The 17889-nt window shown below is 53.4% G+C and overlaps 1 protein-coding gene across 1 annotated transcript; it reads left to right on the top strand.

The window, feature by feature from the left end:
* Positions 1 to 226: 226 nt before the first annotated feature.
* On the top strand, positions 227 to 17683 carry RABGGTA (Rab geranylgeranyltransferase subunit alpha). The gene is made up of 17 exons (XM_059491452.1): positions 227 to 266; positions 382 to 415; positions 1747 to 1851; positions 3266 to 3381; positions 4381 to 4553; positions 7050 to 7256; positions 8602 to 8685; positions 8771 to 8853; positions 10310 to 10411; positions 10512 to 10608; positions 10689 to 10740; positions 10866 to 10954; positions 13167 to 13255; positions 13934 to 14038; positions 15148 to 15261; positions 16285 to 16372; positions 17395 to 17683. The coding sequence occupies exons 2-17, from the start codon at positions 413 to 415 to the stop codon at positions 17541 to 17543; spliced, it is 1656 nt and encodes a 551-aa protein (XP_059347435.1). The 5' UTR covers positions 227 to 266; positions 382 to 412; the 3' UTR covers positions 17544 to 17683.
* Positions 17684 to 17889: the final 206 nt, after the last annotated feature.

Below are 17889 nucleotides of genomic sequence, written 5' to 3'. Positions count from 1 at the left end.
CCCGCGCGCGCGTTGCCCAGACAAAAGGGGCGCGGCCGCTCTTGTGCCTCGGTATATCCCATCGTGCCCCGCGCGCGCGCGTTGCCCAGGCGACGGGGGCGCGGCCGCTCTTGTGCCTCGGTATATCCCATCGTGCCCCGCGCGCGCCGCCCAGGCGACGGGGGCGCGGCCGCTCTTGTGCCTCGGTATATCCCAGCGCGCCCCGCGGCGCCGCCATTCCCGGCAGCCCCCGCGCGCCGCCCTCAGCAGCCGCCGCCGCTTCTCCGGTGAGTACCGGCATGGCGGGAAGGGGGAAATCCCACCGGGATCGGCGTCACCGGGAAAGCCCCGGGATCCGCCGGGGTCCGCCGGGACCGCGCTGAGCTCCGGTGTCGCCCGCAGGTCCCGGATCGCCCCGCGCTCAGCTGAGGAAATGGTGAGGAAACGGCTCCCCCCCCCCCCCTCCCCCCCGCGGGTGGGAATGGAACCGGCCGGGCCCGAACCCCTCCCTGATCCCTCCCGCGGAGCGGGAATGGAACCGGCCGGGCCCAGTTCATCCCAGTATGGCCCAGTATGGCCCAGTTCATCCCAGTATGGCCCAGTCCCCTCCCAGTCCCTCCCAGTTTGATCTCAGTTTGCTCCCAGTCCCTCCCAGTCCATCCCAGTTTGCTCCCAGTCCATCCCAGCCCCATTCCCAGTTCACTCCCAGTCCGTCCCAGTATAGCCAGTCCCATTCCCAGTCCATCCCAGTATATCCCAGTATAACCCAGTCCATCCCAGTCCCTCCCAGTCCCTCCCAGTCCATCCCAGTATATCCCAGTATACCGCAGTCCCATTCCCAGTGCCTCCCAGTTTGTCCCAGTTTGCTCCCAGTTTGTCCCAGTCCATCCCAGTTTGCTCCCAGTCCATTCCCAGTATATCCCAGTCCCTCCCAGTTTGTTCCCAGTCCATCCCAGTTTGTCCCAGTCCATCCCAGTTTGCTCCCAGTATATCCCAGTCCATCCCAGTCCATTCCCAGTCCATCCCAGTTTGTCCCAGTTTGCTCCCAGTTTGTCCCAGTCCATCCCAGTTTGTCCCAGTCCATCCCAGTCCCTCCCAGTCCATCCCAGTTTGTCCCCAGTTTGCTCCCAGTATATCCCAGTCCATTCCCAGTATATCCCAGTCCATCCCAGTCCATTCCCAGTTTGTCCCAGTCCATCCCAGTTTGTCCCAGTCCCTCCCAGTTTGTCCCAGTCCATCCCAGTTTGTCCCAGTCCATCCCAGTTTGTCCCAGTCCATTCCCAGTATATCCCAGTCCATTCCCAGTTTGCTCCCAGTCCCTCCCAGTTTGTCCCAGTCCATTCCCAGTTTGTCCCAGTCCATCCCAGTCCGTCCCAGTCCATTCCCAGTATATCCCAGTCCATCCCAGTTTGTCCCAGTCCCTCCCAGTTTGTCCCAGTCCATCCCAGTCCATTCCCAGTATATCCCAGTCCGTCCCAGTCCCTCCCAGTCCCTCCCAGTTTGCTCCCAGTTTGCTCCCAGTATATCCCAGTCCATTCCCGGTTTGTCCCAGTCCATCCCAGTTTGCTCCCAGTATATCCCAGTCCATTCCCAGTTTGTCCCAGTCCCTCCCAGTTTGTCCCAGTCCCTCCCAGTCCATCCCAGTCCATCCCAGTATATCCCAGTCCATTCCCAGTCCGTCCCAGTCCATTCCCAGTCCGTCCCAGTCCATCCCAGTATATCCCAGTCCCTCCCAGTTTGTCCCAGTCCATCCCAGTTTGCTCGCAGCACGGGCGGCTCAAGCTCCGCCCCCCGGACGCGGCGCGGCGCCGGCAGCGCGAGGAGAAACTGAGGCACTACCGGGAGGCCATGGACGCCCTGCTGGGGGAACTGGTTTGTACTGGTTTATACTGGGAGGGGACTGGGAGGGGACTGGGAGGGGGAAAATGGGGAAAAAACGGGGAAAAAACGGTGAAAAAAGGGTTAAAAATGGGGAAAAAAGGGTTAAAAATGGGGAAAAAAGGGTTAAAAATGGGGTCTGGGGTTACTGGTTTGTACTGGTGTGTACTGGTTTGGGGTCTGGGGTCACTGGTTTGTACTGGGAGGGGACTGGGAGGGGACTGGGAGGGGGAAAATGGGGAAAAAACGGGGAAAAAACGGTGAAAAAAGGGTTAAAAATGGGGAAAAAAGGGTTAAAAATGGGGAAAAAAGGGTTAAAAATGGGGAAAAAAGGGTTAAAAATGGGGAAAAAAGGGTTAAAAATGGGGAAAAAAGGGTTAAAAATGGGGTCTGGGGTTACTGGTTTGTACTGGTTTGTACTGGTTTGGGGTCTGGGGTTACTGGTTTGTACTGGGTTATACTGGTTTGTACTGGGAGGGACTGGGAGGGGGAAAATGGGGGAAAAAATGGGGAAAAAAGGGTTAAAAATGGGGGAAATGTGGGGAAAAATTGCTAAAAATGGGGTTTGGGGTTACTGGTTTGTACTGGAACTGGGATGGACTGGGAGGGGGAAAATGGGGAAAAAACAGGGAAAAAAGGGTTAAAATGGGGAATATATGGGGAAAAAAGGGATAAAAATGGGGTTTGGGGTTACTGGTTTGTACTGGTTTATACTGGTCGGTACTGGTCCATACTGGTTTGTACTGGTCTGTACTGGTTTGTACTGGTTTGTACTGGGATTGGGATGAACTGGGAGCGGATTTGGGGCTTTAAAATGGTGAAAAATGGGCAAAAAATGGGATTTTTTCGGGGTTTTTTCTGCCTTTACTGGTCCGTACTGGTTTGTACTGGTTTATACTGGTCTGTACTGGTCTGTACTGGTTTGTACTGGTCTACTGGGATTGGGATCAACTGGGAGTGGATTTTGGGCTTTAAAATGGTGAAAAATGGGCAAAAAATGGCCCAAAAATGGGATTTTTTCGGGGTTTTTTCTGCCTGTACTGGTCCGTACTGGTCCATACTGGTTTATACTGGTCTGTACTGGTTTGTACTGTGATTGGGATGAACTGGGAGCGGATTTGGGGCTCCAAAATGGTGAAAAATGGGCAAAAAATGGGATTTTTTCGGGGTTTTTTCTGCTTTTACTGGTCCGTACTGGTTTGTACTGGTCTGTACTGGTTTATACTGGTCTGTACTGGTCCATACTGGTTTGTACTGGTCTGTACTGGGATTGGGATCAACTGGGAGCGGATTTGGGGCTTTAAAATGGTAAAAAATGGCCCAAAAATGGGATTTTTTCGGGGTTTTTTCTGCCTTTACTGGTCCGTACTGGTCCATACTGGTTTATACTGGTCCATACTGGTTCCAGGGCGTGCCCCCAGCCCAGGTGCTGTCTCTGACCGGGTCGGTGCTGGCGGCCAACCCCGACGTGGGCACCTGCTGGAACCTGCGGCGGCGCGCGCTGGCAGCGCTGGGGGGAGACTGGTGCGTACTGGTTTGGACTGGTTTGTACTGGTTTGGACTGGTTTGGGCTCGGGGGTTACTGGTTTGTACTGGGAGGGGCTCTGGGGTCACTGGTTTGTACTGGGAGGGAGTTTGGGGTTACTGGGAGGGGATTAAAGGGTTAAAAATGGGGGAAAATGAGGAAAAATGGGGATTTTTCTGTACTGGTTTGTACTGGTTTGGGGTCGGGGGTCACTGGTTTGTACTGGGAATGAACTGGGAGGGGCTCGGGGGTTACTGGTTTGTACTGGTTTGTACTGGTTTGGAGTTTGGAGTTACTGGTTTGTACTGGGAGGGAGTTTGGGGTTACTGGGAGGGAGCTAAAGGGTTAAAAATGGGGGAAAATGAGGAAAAATGGGGATTTTTGTATACTGGTTTGTATACTGGTTTGTACTGGTTTGTATTGGTTTGTACTGGGAATGGACTGGGAGGGACTGGGATCAAACTGGGCCATACTGGTTTGTACTGGTTTGTACTGGTTTGGGGTTTGGGGTTACTGGGAGGGGGTTAAGGGGTTAAAAATGGGGAAAAATGAGGAGAAATGGGGATTTTTCTGTACTGGTTTGTACTGGTTTGGGGTCAGGTGTTACTGGTTTGTACTGGGAATGAACTGGGAGGGGGTTTGGGGTCACTGGTCTGTACTGGTTTGTACTGGTTTGTGCTGGGATTGGGATGAACTGGGAGTGGATTTGGGGCTTTAAAATCGCAAAAAATGGGCCAAAAACGGCCCAAAAATGGGATTTTTTCAGGGTTTTTTCTGCCTTTACTGGTCTGTACTGGTTTGTACTGGTTTGTACTGGTTTGTACTGGTTTGTACTGGGATTGGGATCAACTGGGAGTGGATTTGGGGCTCCAGAATGGCGAAAAATGGGCCAAAAACGGCCCAAAAATGGGATTTTTTCGGGGTTTTTTCTGCCTTTACTGGTCCGTACTGGTCCGTACTGGTCCGTACTGGTTTGTACTGGTTTGCACTGGTTGCAGGGTGCCCTCGGAGCTGTCGTTCGTGGCGCAGTGCCTGGCCGTGAACCCCAAGTCGTACGGCGCGTGGCACCAGCGGCGCTGGGCGCTGGCACGGCCGGGAGCGGCGGCGCCCCCCGGTGGACGGGAGGAGCTGGCGCTGTGCGAGCGCCTCCTCGGCGCCGACCCCCGCAACTGTGAGCGCCGCTGGGGGGCACTGGTTTGGACTGGGAGGGACTGGGAGGGGGAAAAATGGGGAAAAAACGGGGAAAATCGGTGAAAAAATGGCGAAAATCGGGTGAGAAATGGGGAAAATATGGGGGAGAAATGGTTTAAAAATGGGGGAAATGGGGAGGGAAAATGGGGATTTGGGGTTACTGGTTTGTACTGGTTTGTACTGGGATGGGATGCTGGGGTCACTGGTTTGTACTGGGAGGGGAAAAATGGGGAAAATCGGTGAAAAAATGGGTAAAATTGGGTAAAAAATGGGGAAAATTGGGGAAAAAATGGGGAAAAAATGGGGGAAATGTGGGGGTAATAGGGAGGGAAAATGGGATTTGGGGTCACTGGTTTGTACTGGGATGGGGTTGATGGGGTTACTGGTTTGTACTGGGAGGGACTGGGAGGGACTGGGAGGGGGAAAAATGGGGAAAAAACGGGGAAAATCGGTGAAAAAAGGGTGAAAATCGGGTGAAAAATGGGGGAAATATGGGAGAAATATGGGGGGAAAATGGGGGAAATGTGGGGGAAAAATGGGGGAAATTAGGAAGGGAAAATGGGGATTTGGGGTTACTGGTTTGTACTGGTTTGTACTGGGATGGGATGCTGGTGTTACTGGTTTGTACTGGGAGGGGAAAAAATGGTGAAAATCGGTGAAAAAACAGCAAAAATCGGGTGAAAAATGGGAGAAATATGGGGGAAAAATGGGGGAAATTAGGGAGGGAAAATGGGGATTTGGGGTTACTGGTTTGTACTGGTTTGTACTGGGATGGGGTTCTTGGGATCACTGGTTTGGACTGGGAGGGGAAAAACGGGGAAAAATGGTGAAAAAACGGCGAAAATCGGGTGAAAAATGGGGGAAATGTGGGAGAAATATGGGGGGAAATGTGGGGGAAAAATGGGGGAAATTAGGGAGGGAAAATGGGGATTTGGGGTTACTGGTTTGTACTGGTTTGTACTGGGATGGGGTTGTTGAGGTTACTGGTTTGTACTGGGAGGGACTGGGAGGGGGAAAATGCGGAAAAAACGGGGAAAATCGGTGAAAAAGTGGCGAAAATTGGGTGAAAAATGGGGAAAATATGGCAGAAATAGGGAGGGGAAATGGGGATTTGGGGTCACTGGTTTGTACTGGTTTGTACTGGGATGGGGCCTGGGCTGTACTGGCCTTACTGGTTTATACTGGGATGGGGTCTGGGCTGTACTGGCCTTACTGGTTTGTACTGGTGCCCTCCCAGTATAAACCTGGGGGCCCACAGACCATACTGGGAATGGGTTTGGGTGCACGAGCCCTTACTGGTTTATACTGGGATGGGGTCTGGGACGTACTGGGCTTACTGGTTTATACTGGGATGGGGCCTGGCCTGTACTGGGCTTACTGGTTTATACTGGGATGGGGTCTGGGATGTACTGGCCTTACTGGTTTATACTGGGATGGGGTCTGGGCTGTACTGGCCTTACTGGTTTATACTGGGATGGGGCCTGGGACGTACTGGCCTTACTGGTTTGTACTGGGAGCTGCTGTTACGGCTCTCAGGGGCTCGTGGGCGCCTCCCAGTCCTTACTGGTTTATACTGGGAGCTGCCGCCATGGCTCTCAGGGGCTTGTGGGCGCCTCCCAGTCCTTACTGGTTTGTACTGGTGCCCTCCCAGTACAAACCTGGTCAACCTGGGAGTCCTTAGACCATACTGGGAATGGGTTTGGGTGCACGAGCCCTTACTGGTTTATACTGGGATGGGGCCTGGCCTGTACTGGGCTTACTGGTTTATACTGGGATGGGGTCTGGGACGTACTGGGCTTACTGGTTTATACTGGGATGGGGCCTGGGATGTACTGGGCTTACTGGTTTATACTGGGATGGGGCCTGGGATGTACTGGGCTTACTGGTTTATACTGGGATGGGGCCTGGGACGTACTGGGCTTACTGGTTTATACTGGGATGGGGCCTGGGACGTACTGGGCTTACTGGTTTATACTGGGATGGGGCCTGGGACGTACTGGCCTTACTGGTTTATACTGGGAGCTGCTGTTACGGCTCTCAGGAGCTCAGGGGTGGCTCCCAGTCCTTACTGGTTTGTACTGGTGCGCTCCCAGTACAAACCTGGGAGCTTCTGGGTGCATTGGGAGTCCTTAGACCATACTGGGAACGGGTTTGGGTGCACGAGCCCTTACTGGTTTGTACTGGGAGCTGCCGCCATGGCTCTCAGGGGCTCGTGGGCGCCTCCCAGTCCTTACTGGTTTATACTGGGAGCTGCCGCCATGGCTCTCAGGGGCTTGTGGGCGCCTCCCAGTCCTTACTGGTTTGTACTGGTGCCCTCCCAGTACAAACCTGGTCAACCTGGGAGTCCTTAGACCATACTGGGAACGGGTTTGGGTGCACGAGCCCTTACTGGTTTGTACTGGGAGCTGCCGCCATGGCTCTCAGGGGCTCGTGGGCGCCTCCCAGTCCTTACTGGTTTGTACTGGTGCCCGCGCAGTCCACGCCTGGGAGCACCGGCGGGCCCTGGCGGTGCAGCAGGACGCCGAGGCCGAGCTGGCCTTCGCCGGGGCGCTGCTGAGCCGCGACTTCTCCAACTTCTCGGCCTGGCACCACCGGCTGCGGCTGCTGGCGCCGGCCCGCGGGCAGGGCACGGGCACGGGCACGGGCACGGCCGGGGCGCTGCCAGCCCCGAGGCTCAGGGAAGGTGAGGGATTGCTGCGGGAAAGGGGGAAGCGCCGGGGAATGGACGGCGGTGCAAGGAGTGAGGGCGTGAGGGTGGGTGGGTGGGTGGGTGGAGGTGGCGTTCAAAATTCTCCATTGGGTTCAACGGGGGTAGACCTGGTGTCCAAAATTCTCCATTGACTTTAATGGGGGTAGACCTGGTGTCCAAAGTTCCCCATTGATTCCAATGGGGGTAGACCCGGTGTCCAAAATTCTCCATTGACTTTAATGGGTAGACCTGGTGTCCCTAAATCCCCATTGATTTCAATGGGGTAGACCTGTTGTCCGTAAATCACCATTCACTTTAATGGGGTAGACCTGGTGTCCAAATATCCCCATTGACTTTAATGGGGTAGACCTGGTGTCTGTAAATCCCCATTGACTTTTTTGGGGGTAGACCTGGTGTCCAAAATCCCCATTGATTCCAATGGAGGTAGACCTGTTGTCCTAAATTCTTCATTGACGTTAATGGGTAGACCTGGTGTCCCTAAATCCCCATTGATTTCAATGGGGTAGACCTGTTGTCCAAAATCCCAATTGACTTCAATGGGGGTAGACCTGGTGTCCAAATATCCCCATTGACTTTAATGGGTTGACCTGGTGTCCAAAATCCCCATTGAGTTTAATGGGGGTAGACCTGTTGTCCCTATGTCCCCATTGACTTCAATGGGAGTAGACCTGATGTCCAAAATTCCCCTTTGACTTTAATGGGTTGACCTGGTGTTCAAAATTCCCCATTGACTTCAATGGGGTAGACCTGGTGTCTGTAAATCCCCATTGACTTCAATGGGGTAGACCTGGTGTCCCTTAATCCCCATTAACTTCAATGGGGTAGACCTGGTGTCCCTTAATCCGCATTAACTTCAATGGGGGTAGACCTGGTGTCCAAAATCCCAATTGACTTTAATGGGGGTAGACCTGGTGTCTGAAATTCCCCATTAACTTCAATGGAGGTAGACCTGGTGTCCAAAATTCCCCATTGACTTTAATGGGGGTAGACCTGGTGTCTGAAATTCCCTATTGACTTTAATGGGGGTAGACCTGGTGTCTGAAATTCCCCATTGACTTTAATGGGGGTAGACCTGGTGTCTGAAATTCCCCATTAACTTCAATGGGGGTAGACCTGGTGTCCAAAATTCCCCATTGACTTCAATGGGGGTACACCTGGTGTCCTCACACCTCCAATTGCTTTCACTGCCTACACCTGACCGCCCACACACCTGAGTGCCCCCATTCCTATTTCAGGGCACCCCCCTGATATTTCGGGGCGCCCTTTTTTGCCCCCCCCCCCTGATATTTTGGGGTGCCCCCTTTGCTCCCCCGCCCAGAGCTGGAGCTGGTGCAGAACGCCGTGTTCACCGACCCCACGGACCAAAGCGCCTGGGTGTACCTGCGCTGCATCCTCTCCCGAGGTAACCCCGGGGCTCCCACCTGGGGTTTTGGGGTGCCCCCCGAATGTCGGGGCGCCCCCCTGAATGTTGGGGTGTCCCCCGACAGCTCCGCCGCCTCCGAGGGTCATCTGTGTCCACGTGGATCGCGAGGACGCGACGCTGGCCGTCATCTTCTCCCGGCCCGTCAAGGTGAGCGGGGACACCAAAAATCACCTGGGTGCCTCAAAAATCTTCTGCATCGCCCCAGAAATCACCTGGGAACCCCCAAAAAGTCACATAGGTACCCCTGGATTGCCCCCAGAGTCACCTGGGTTCCCCTCAAAACCACCGGGGAGCCTCAAAAATCATCTGGATCGCCCCAAAAATCACCTGCGTGCATCTGGGTTGCCATCAAACCCAAAAATCTCATGGGTACCCCCAAAAATCACCTCGATACACCTGGATTTCCCTCCAAAGTCACCTGGGTACCCCTTGAAAATCACCTGGGAACCCCAAAAATAACCTGGGTACCCCCCAAAATTAACCTGGGAACCCCCAAAATCGCCTGGATACACCTGGGTACCCCCCCAAAATCACCTGGATCGCCCCACAAAGTCACCTGGGAACCCCGCAAAATCACCTGGACACTCCCAAAATCACCTGGATACACCTGGCTACTCCCAGAAATCTCTGAGGCCTTCCCCCAAAATTTCCTGGGTACCCCCAAAATCACCTGGATCACCCAAAGCCCCCCAAAACTGGTGGAACTGAATGCCCTCTACTTTGACAGGGTAGATCTGGTGTCCCAAATTCCCCATTGACTTTAATGGGGTAGACCTGGTGTCCCAAAATTCCCCATTGACTTCAATGGGGGTAGACCTGGTGTCCCAAAATTCCCCATTGACTTCAATGGGGGTAGACCTGGTGTCCCAAAATTCCCCATTGATTTCAGTGGGGGTAGACCTGGTGTCCAGAATCCCCATTGACTTCAATGGGGGTAGACCTGGTGTCCCTAAATCCCCATTCACTTTAATGGGGGTAGACCTGGTGTCTGTAAATCCCCATTGACTTCAATGGGGGTAGACCTGGTGTCCCTGGATCCCCATTGACTTTAATGGGGTAGACCTGGTGTCTGTAAATTCCCATTCACTTTAATGGGGGTAGACCTGGTGTCCCTAAATCCCCATTGACTTGACCTGGTGTCCAGAATCACCATTGACTTCAATGGGGGTAGACCTGGTGTCCAAAAATCCCCATTAGTTTTAATGGGGGTAGACCTGGTGTCTGTAAATTCCCATTGCCTTTAATTGGGGTAGACCTGGTGTCCCATTTATCCCATAGACTTTAATGGGGTAGACCTGTTGTCCTTAAATCCCCATTGATTTCAATAGGGGTAGACCTGGTGTCCAAAATTCCCCATTGACTTTAATGGGGGTAGACCTGGTGTCTGTAAATCCCCATTGACTTTAATGGGGTAGACCTGGTGTCCCTGGATCCCTATTGACTTTAATGGGGGTAGACCTGGTGTCTCTAAGTCCCCATTGACTTCAATGGGCTAGACCTGTTGTCCCAAACACTTTTCCACTAAAATATCCGATTTTGGTGCTGAAAATTCCCAATTTTTGGTGAGAAAACACCCAAAATTTGTTGCTTTTTCCCTCCACAGGTGAACCCAGAGCGCCCAGAGCTGACAGCGACCCTGGATGGCTCCGCCCTGCCCGGGCCATGGCGCTCTGCGGAGGGGCGGCCCCGCCCCAGCCACACCTGGGTATCCTCCCTCTGAAGGCAGCAGGGCGGGGCCAGGGTGGGCGTGGCTTGGGGGGTGGGCGTGGCCACCGCACCCGGCCCACCTTGACGGGTGACATCAGCTCTGCGACCTCCCTGCCCCGCCCACCGAGAGCCCCGCCCACCTGGAGGTCACGTGGGCGCCTGACTCCGCCCTCCGCGAGGTGACGCTGCAGCGAGGTGAGGCCACGCCCCCTCTGGCCGCACCCACTCACGGCCACGCCCTTTCCTCACCTGGCCACGCCCATTTTCTCTGCCAGGTGAGGATGAAGCTTGGTGGCAGGAGCCAATCGTGGAGAGGGAGCTGTTCTGGTGAGACACGCCCCCTTTGCTAAGCCACACCCACTTTGAGCCGCCCTCCATCCCTGTGTGGGTGAAGCCACGCCCCTTTCTTGGCAAGCCCCGCCTCTTTTCTCACCGGTTGGCCCCGCCCCCAGGCCGGAGCTGGGCGTGGCCGACGCTCAGGTGCTGCAGGAGCAGGTGCAGATGTGCCAGGAGCTGCTGGAGCTCGAGCCCCAGAGCCGCGGTGAGAGCCTGGAAAACACCCTAAAATACCCAAAAATATTGCCCCAAAACCCCCCCAAAATACCCCAAAAACCACCCCCAAATCCCCCCAAAATACCCCAAAAAACTGCCCCAAAACCCCCCCAAAATACCCCAAAAAACTGCCCCAAATCCCCACAAAATACCCCAAAAAACTGCCCCAAAACCCCCCAAAATAACCCAAAAAACTGCCCCAAATCCCCACAAAATACCCCAAAAACCACCCCCAAAATACCCCAAAAAACTTCCCCAAAGCTGCCCCAAAATACCCCAAAAACCACCCCCAAATCCTCCCAAAATACCCCAAAAAACTGCCCCAAATCCCCCAAAATACCCCAAAAAACTGCCCCAAAACTGCCCCAAAATACCCCAAAAACCACCCCCAAAATTCCCCAAAATACCCCAAAAAACTGCCCCAAATCCCCCCAAAATGCCCCAAAAAACTGCCCCAAAACCCCCCAAAATACCCCAAAAAACTGCCCCAAAACCCCCCCAAAATACCCCAAAAACCACCCCCAAAATACCCCAAAAAACTGCCCCAAAACCGCCCAAAATACCCCAAAAACCACCCCCAAATCCCCCTAAAATACCCCAAAAACCACCCCCAAATCCCCCTAAAATACCCCAAAAAACTGCCCCAAATCCCCACAAAATACCCCAAAAAACTGCCCCAAAACCCCCCAAAATAACCCAAAAAACTGCCCCAAATCCCCACAAAATACCCCAAAAACCACCCCCAAAATACCCCAAAAAACTGCCCCAAAACTGCCCCAAAATACCCCAAAAACCACCCCCAAATCCCCCCAAAATACCCCAAAAAACTGCCCCAAATCCCCCAAAATACCCCAAAAAACTGCCCCAAAAGCCCCCCAAAATACACCGAAAACCACCCCAAAATCCCCCTAAAATACCCCAAAAAACTGCCCCAAATCCCCACAAAATACCCCAAAAAACTGCCCCAAAACCCCCCAAAATAACCCAAAAAACTGCCCCAAATCACCCCAAAATACCCCAAAAACCACCCCCAAAATTCCCCAAAATACCCCAAAAAACTGCGCCAAAACCACACCAAAATTCCCCCAAAAAATCCCCAAAAATCCTAAAAAATCCTCCCAGAATTCCCCCAAAACCCTCCCTAAAAAAACCCAAAAAATCCCCAAAAACAGCTCCAAAAATACCCCACAAACACCCAAAAATCACCCCAAAAATGCCCCAAAACCAACCCCAAAATCCCCCAAAATCACCCCAAAAATCCCCCAAAAAATCCTAAAAATCCTCCCAGAATTCCACCAACCCCCTCCCCAAAAAAACCCCCAAAAATACCCAAAAACAGCCCCAAAAGTGCCCCCAAATACCCCAAAATCACCCCAAAATCACCCCAAAATCACCCCAAAATACCCCAGAATATCCCAAAAACCCCACCCCAAAATTTATAAAAACAACCCCAAAATTCCCCCTAAAAACAACCCCAAAATGCCCAAAACCAACCCCAAAAATTCCCTAAAATTCCCCAAAATCACCCCAAAAATCCCCCAAAACCACCCCAAAAATCCCCCAAAACCAACCCTAAAAATGCCCCAAAAACATCCCTGAAATTCACCCCAAAATCCCCCAAAACCGACCCCAAAAATTCCCAATTTTCCACCCAAGATTTCCCAAAATCCCCGAAATTCAAAAAATTTCCCCCAAAATCCCCAAGAAAAGCGAGACAAGTCCATATATGGTAAAGTGGGCGTGGCTTATTGGCGCCGTGGGCGGAGCCTGATCCGGGTGGGGCCATAGGGGCGGGGCTGCTCCGGCTTCAGCCAATGGGAGGCGCAGAGCTCTGTGGGGGCGGGGCTTGAGCCAAATATGGGCAAAGGGGGCGGGGCTTGGAGGGTGGGGGTTTTTTTTGCTTGTACTGGTTTGTACTGGTTTATACTGGTTTATACTGGTTTATACTGGTCCGTACTGGTTTGTACTGGTTTATACTGGTTTGTACTGGTTTGTACTGGTTTGTACTGGTTTGTACTGGGATTGGGATGAACTGGGAGCGGATTTGGGACTCCAAAATGGTGAAAAATGGGCAAAAAATGGCCCAAAAATGGGATTTTTTCGGGGTTTTTTCTGCTTTTACTGGTCCGTACTGGTTTGTACTGGTTTGTACTGGTCTGTACTGGTTTGTACTGGTTTGTACTGGTTTGTACTGGTTTCAGGCTGTTTGCTGACCCTGGCCCTGCTGCTGGCGGCGCTGGAGCCGCGGGGCCGAGCCCGGGAGATCCGCGAGCACCTGGCGACGCTCAGGGTAACTGGTTTATACTGGTTTATACTGGTTTATACTGGGATATACTGGGATATACTGGGATGGACTGGGATATACTGGTTTATACTGGTTTGGACTGGGATATACTGGGATATACTGGTTTGGACTGGGATATACTGGGTTATACTGGTTTGGACTGGTTTGGACTGGGATATACTGGGATGTACTGGGTTATACTGGGATGTACTGGTTTATACTGGTTTGGATTGGTTTATACTGGTTTATACTGGTTTATACTGGTTTGGACTGGCTTATACTGGGTTATACGGGGATATACTGGGTTATACCGGGATATACTGGTTTATACTGGTTTATACTGGTTTATACTGGTTTGGACTGGTTTTACTGGTTTATATCAGCCCATACTGGTCCATACTGGGTTATACTGGGATATACTGGAATATTCTGGGTTATACTGGTTTATACTGGTCCATACTGGTTTATACTGGTCCGTACTGGTTTGTACTGGTTTGTACTGGTCTGTACTGGGATTGGGATGAACTGGGAGCGGATTTGGGGCTTTAAAATGGTGAAAAATGGGCAAAAAATGGCCCAAAAATGGGATTTTTTCGGGGTTTTTTCTGCCTTTACTGGTCCATACTGGTCCGTACTGGTCTGTACTGGTCCGTACTGGTCTGTACTGGTCTGTGCTGGTTTCAGGACGCCGACCCGCTCCGGGCCGGGTTCGTGGCCGACGTCCGCTCCCGGTTCGAGGCCGCGCTGGCCGTGCTGGGAGCGGGGGAGGGGCTGAGCCTGAGCAACAAGGTAACTGGTTTGTACTGGTTTGTACTGGTTTGTACTGGTTTGTACTGGTTTGGACTGGTTTGGGCTGGTTTGGGCTGGTTTGGGGTCTGGGCTTACTGGTTTGTACTGGGAGGGGACTGGGACAAACTGGGCGGGGGTTTGAGGGTGACGGGAGGGGGTTAAAGGGTTAAAAACTGGGAAGAAAGGGGGGAAAAATGGGGATTTTTTTCATACTGGTTTGTACTGGTTTGTACTGGTTTGGGGTCTGGGGTTACTGGTTTGTACTGGTCCATACTGGTCCATACTGGTTTGTACTGGTTTATACTGGTTTATACTGGTTTATAGCATTTATATTGGTTTATACTGGTCCGTACTGGTCCATACTGGTTTGTACTGGTTTGTACTGGTGCAGGGCCTCACCTCAGTGCCATTGCTGGAGCGGATGGCTGCGGTCACAGGAGCTGGGTTATACTGGTTTATACTGGTTTATACTGGTTTATACTGGTTTATAGCATTTATACTGGTCTGTACTGGTCCATACTGGTCCGTACTGGTCCATACTGGTTTGTACTGGTTTATACTGGTGCAGGGCCTGACCTCGCTGCCGTTGCTGGAGCAGATGGCCGCGGTCACAGGAGCTGGGTTATACTGGTTTATACTGGTTTATACTGGTTTATACTGGTTTATACTGGTTTATACTGGTTTATACTGGTTTATAGCATATATACTGGTTTATACTGGTCCATACTGGTCCATACTGGTTTGTACTGGTCTGTACTGGTGCAGGGCCTGACCTCGGTGCCGTTGCTGGAGCGGATGGCCGCGGTCACAGGAGCTGGGTTATACTGGTTTATACTGGTTTATACTGGTTTATACTGGTTTATAGCATATATACTGGTTTATACTGGTCCGTACTGGTCCATACTGGTTTGTACTGGTTTGTACTGGTGCAGGGCCTCACCCCAGTGCCGTTGCTGGAGCGGATGGCCGCGGTCACAGGAGCTGGGTTATACTGGTTTATACTGGTTTATACTGGTTTATACTGGTTTATACTGGTTTATAGCATTTATACTGGTCCATACTGGTCCATACTGGTCCATACTGGTCCATACTGGTCCATACTGGTGCAGGGCCTGACCTCGGTGCCGTTGCTGGAGCGGATGAGCGCCCTGACCCGTCTGGAGCTGCCCGGCAACGAGCTGCGGGCGCTGCCGGCGGCGCTGGGCGCGCTGCGGAGGCTGACGGTGAGAAACCAGTAAAGACCAGTAAAGACCAGTAACCGACCCCAGTCCCGCCAGTAACGCATCCCAGTTTGTCCCAGTTTGTCCCAGTTTGTCCCAGTTTGATCCCAGTTTGTCCCAGTTTGATCCCAGTCCCTCCCAGTCCATCCCAGTCTGTCCCAGTTTGTCCCAGTTTGATCCCAGTTTGTCCCAGTTTGTCCCAGTTTGATCCCAGTTTGTCCCAGTTTGATCCCAGTTTGATCCCAGTCCCTCCCAGTTTGTCCCAGTCCCTCCCAGTCCCTCCCAGTCCCTCCCAGTCCATCCCAGTTTGTCCCAGTATGTCCTAGTTTGTCCCAGTCCCTCCCAGTTTGATCCCAGTCCCTCCCAGTTTGTCCCAGTATATCCCAGTTCCCTCCCAGTCCATCCCAGTTTGTCCCAGTTTGTCCCAGTTCCCTCCCAGTCCATCCCAGTTTGTCCCAGTTCCCTCCCAGTCCATCCCAGTTTGTCCCAGTCCCTCCCAGTTTGTCCCAGTATGTCCCAGTATGTCCCAGTTCCCTCCCAGTCCCTCCCAGTATGTCCCAGTTTGTCCCAGTTCATCCCAGTCCCTCCCAGTTCCCTCCCAGTTTGTCCCAGTATGTCCCAGTTTGTCCCAGTCCCTCCCAGTCCATCCCAGTTTGTCCCAGTTTGCCCCAGTTTGTCCCAGTTCCCTCCCAGTTTGTCCCAGTATGTCCCAGTTCCCTCCCAGTCCCTCCCAGTTTGTCCCAGTCCATCCCAGTCCCTCCCAGTTTGTCCCAGTTTGTCCCAGTCCATCCCAGTTTGTCCCAGTCCATCCCAGTCCCTCCCAGTTTGTCCCAGTTTGATCCCAGTCCATCCCAGTTTGTCCCAGTATGTCCCAGTTCCCTCCCAGTATGTCCCAGTTTGTCCCAGTCCCTCCCAGTTTGTCCCAGTTCCGTCCCAGTTTGTCCCAGTATGTCCCAGTTCCCTCCCAGTCCATCCCAGTATGTCCCAGTTCCGTCCCAGTTTGTCCCAGTATGTCCCAGTTTGCAGGAGCTGGATCTCTCCGGGAACCACGTGACCGAGGTGGGCGCGGCCCCGCCCCTCCCCCGCCTGCGGCTGCTGCGGCTGGACCGGAACCGTACGGGGCCTTACTGGTTTATACTGGTTTATACTGGGAGGCACTGGGATGGGCTGGGATGGACTGGGTTATACTGGTTTATACTGGTTTATACTGGGATGGACTGGGAGGGGCTGGGAATGGCACTGGGAGGGAACTGGGAGTTACTGGTTCATACTGGGAGGGAACTGGGATGGGCTGGGATGGACTGGGTTATACTGGGATATACTGGTTTATACTGGGAGGGACTGGGATGGGCTGGGTTATACTGGGTTATACTGGTTTATACTGGGATATACTGGGATGGACTGGGAGGGGCTGGGAACAAACTGGGAGGGAACTGGGAGTTACTGGTTCATACTGGGAGGGAACTGGGATGGGCTGGGATGGACTGGGTTATACTGGGATATACTGGTTTATACTGGGAGGGACTGGGATGGGCTGGGTTATACTGGGTTATACTGGTTTATACTGGTTTATACTGGTTTATACTGGGATATACTGGGATGGACTGGTTTATACTGGTTTATACTGGGTTATACTGGGATGGACTGGGAGGGGCTGGGAATGGGACTGGAAGGGAACTGGGAGTTACTGGTTTATACTGGGAGGGAACTGGGATGAACTGGGAAGTCCCTGGGGGGGGGTTACTGGGCCATACTGGGAGGGAACTGGGTTATACTGGGAGGGCACTGGGCACCCTGGGCTCCGTACTGGTCCGTACTGGTCCATACTGGTCCATACTGGTTTATACTGGTCCGTACTGGTCCATACTGGTCCATACTGGTCCATACTGGTTTATACTGGTCCATACTGGTTTATACTGGTCCGTACTGGTCCGTACTGGTCCATACTGGTCCATACTGGTTTATACTGGTCCGTACTGGTCCATACTGGTCCATACTGGTCCATACTGGTTTATACTGGTCCATACTGGTTTATACTGGTCCGTACTGGTCCATACTGGTCCATACTGGTCCGTACTGGGCGCGCATTTCCCCCACTGGGGGGCGCTGTCTGACCGCTGGCCCCGCCCCCCCCAGCCATTGGCCACGCCCCCGCCCTGGCCCCATTGGCTGCCTGGCCCCGCCTGGCCCTGCTGGGATTGGCTGACACCCCGCTGGGCTCCGCCCCCGGCGGCCCCGCCCAGCTGGCCGAGCTCCTCCCCGGCGTTGACGTCACCTTCAGCTGATTGGTTGCTGCGGCCGCTGCTGGCCACGCCCCCCCCTCCCGTGGGGTGGCCACGCCCCCCCTTCCCCCGTTCCGGCGCGAGCACTTCCGGGTTCGGCTCCGCCCCTTCCGGCGTTCAATAAAGACATGGCCCCGTTCAAACCGGTCCGTCCCAGTTTGTCCCAGTTTGCTCCCAGTCCCGTCGAACCCGCTCCCAGTTCCCTCCCAGTATAAACCAGTTCCCTCCCAGTCCATCCCGGTTTGCTCCCAGTTCCCCCCCAGTTCCCTCCTATTTGATCCCAGTCCCATTCAATCCCTTCCCAGTCCCTCCCAGTTTGATCCCAGTCACTCCCAGTTTGATCCCAGTC

This window comes from Ammospiza nelsoni, chromosome 34 (assembly GCF_027579445.1).
Source record: "Ammospiza nelsoni isolate bAmmNel1 chromosome 34, bAmmNel1.pri, whole genome shotgun sequence".
Lineage (NCBI taxonomy): Eukaryota > Metazoa > Chordata > Aves > Passeriformes > Passerellidae > Ammospiza > Ammospiza nelsoni.
This window is presented reverse-complemented; position numbering and strand designations above follow the sequence as displayed.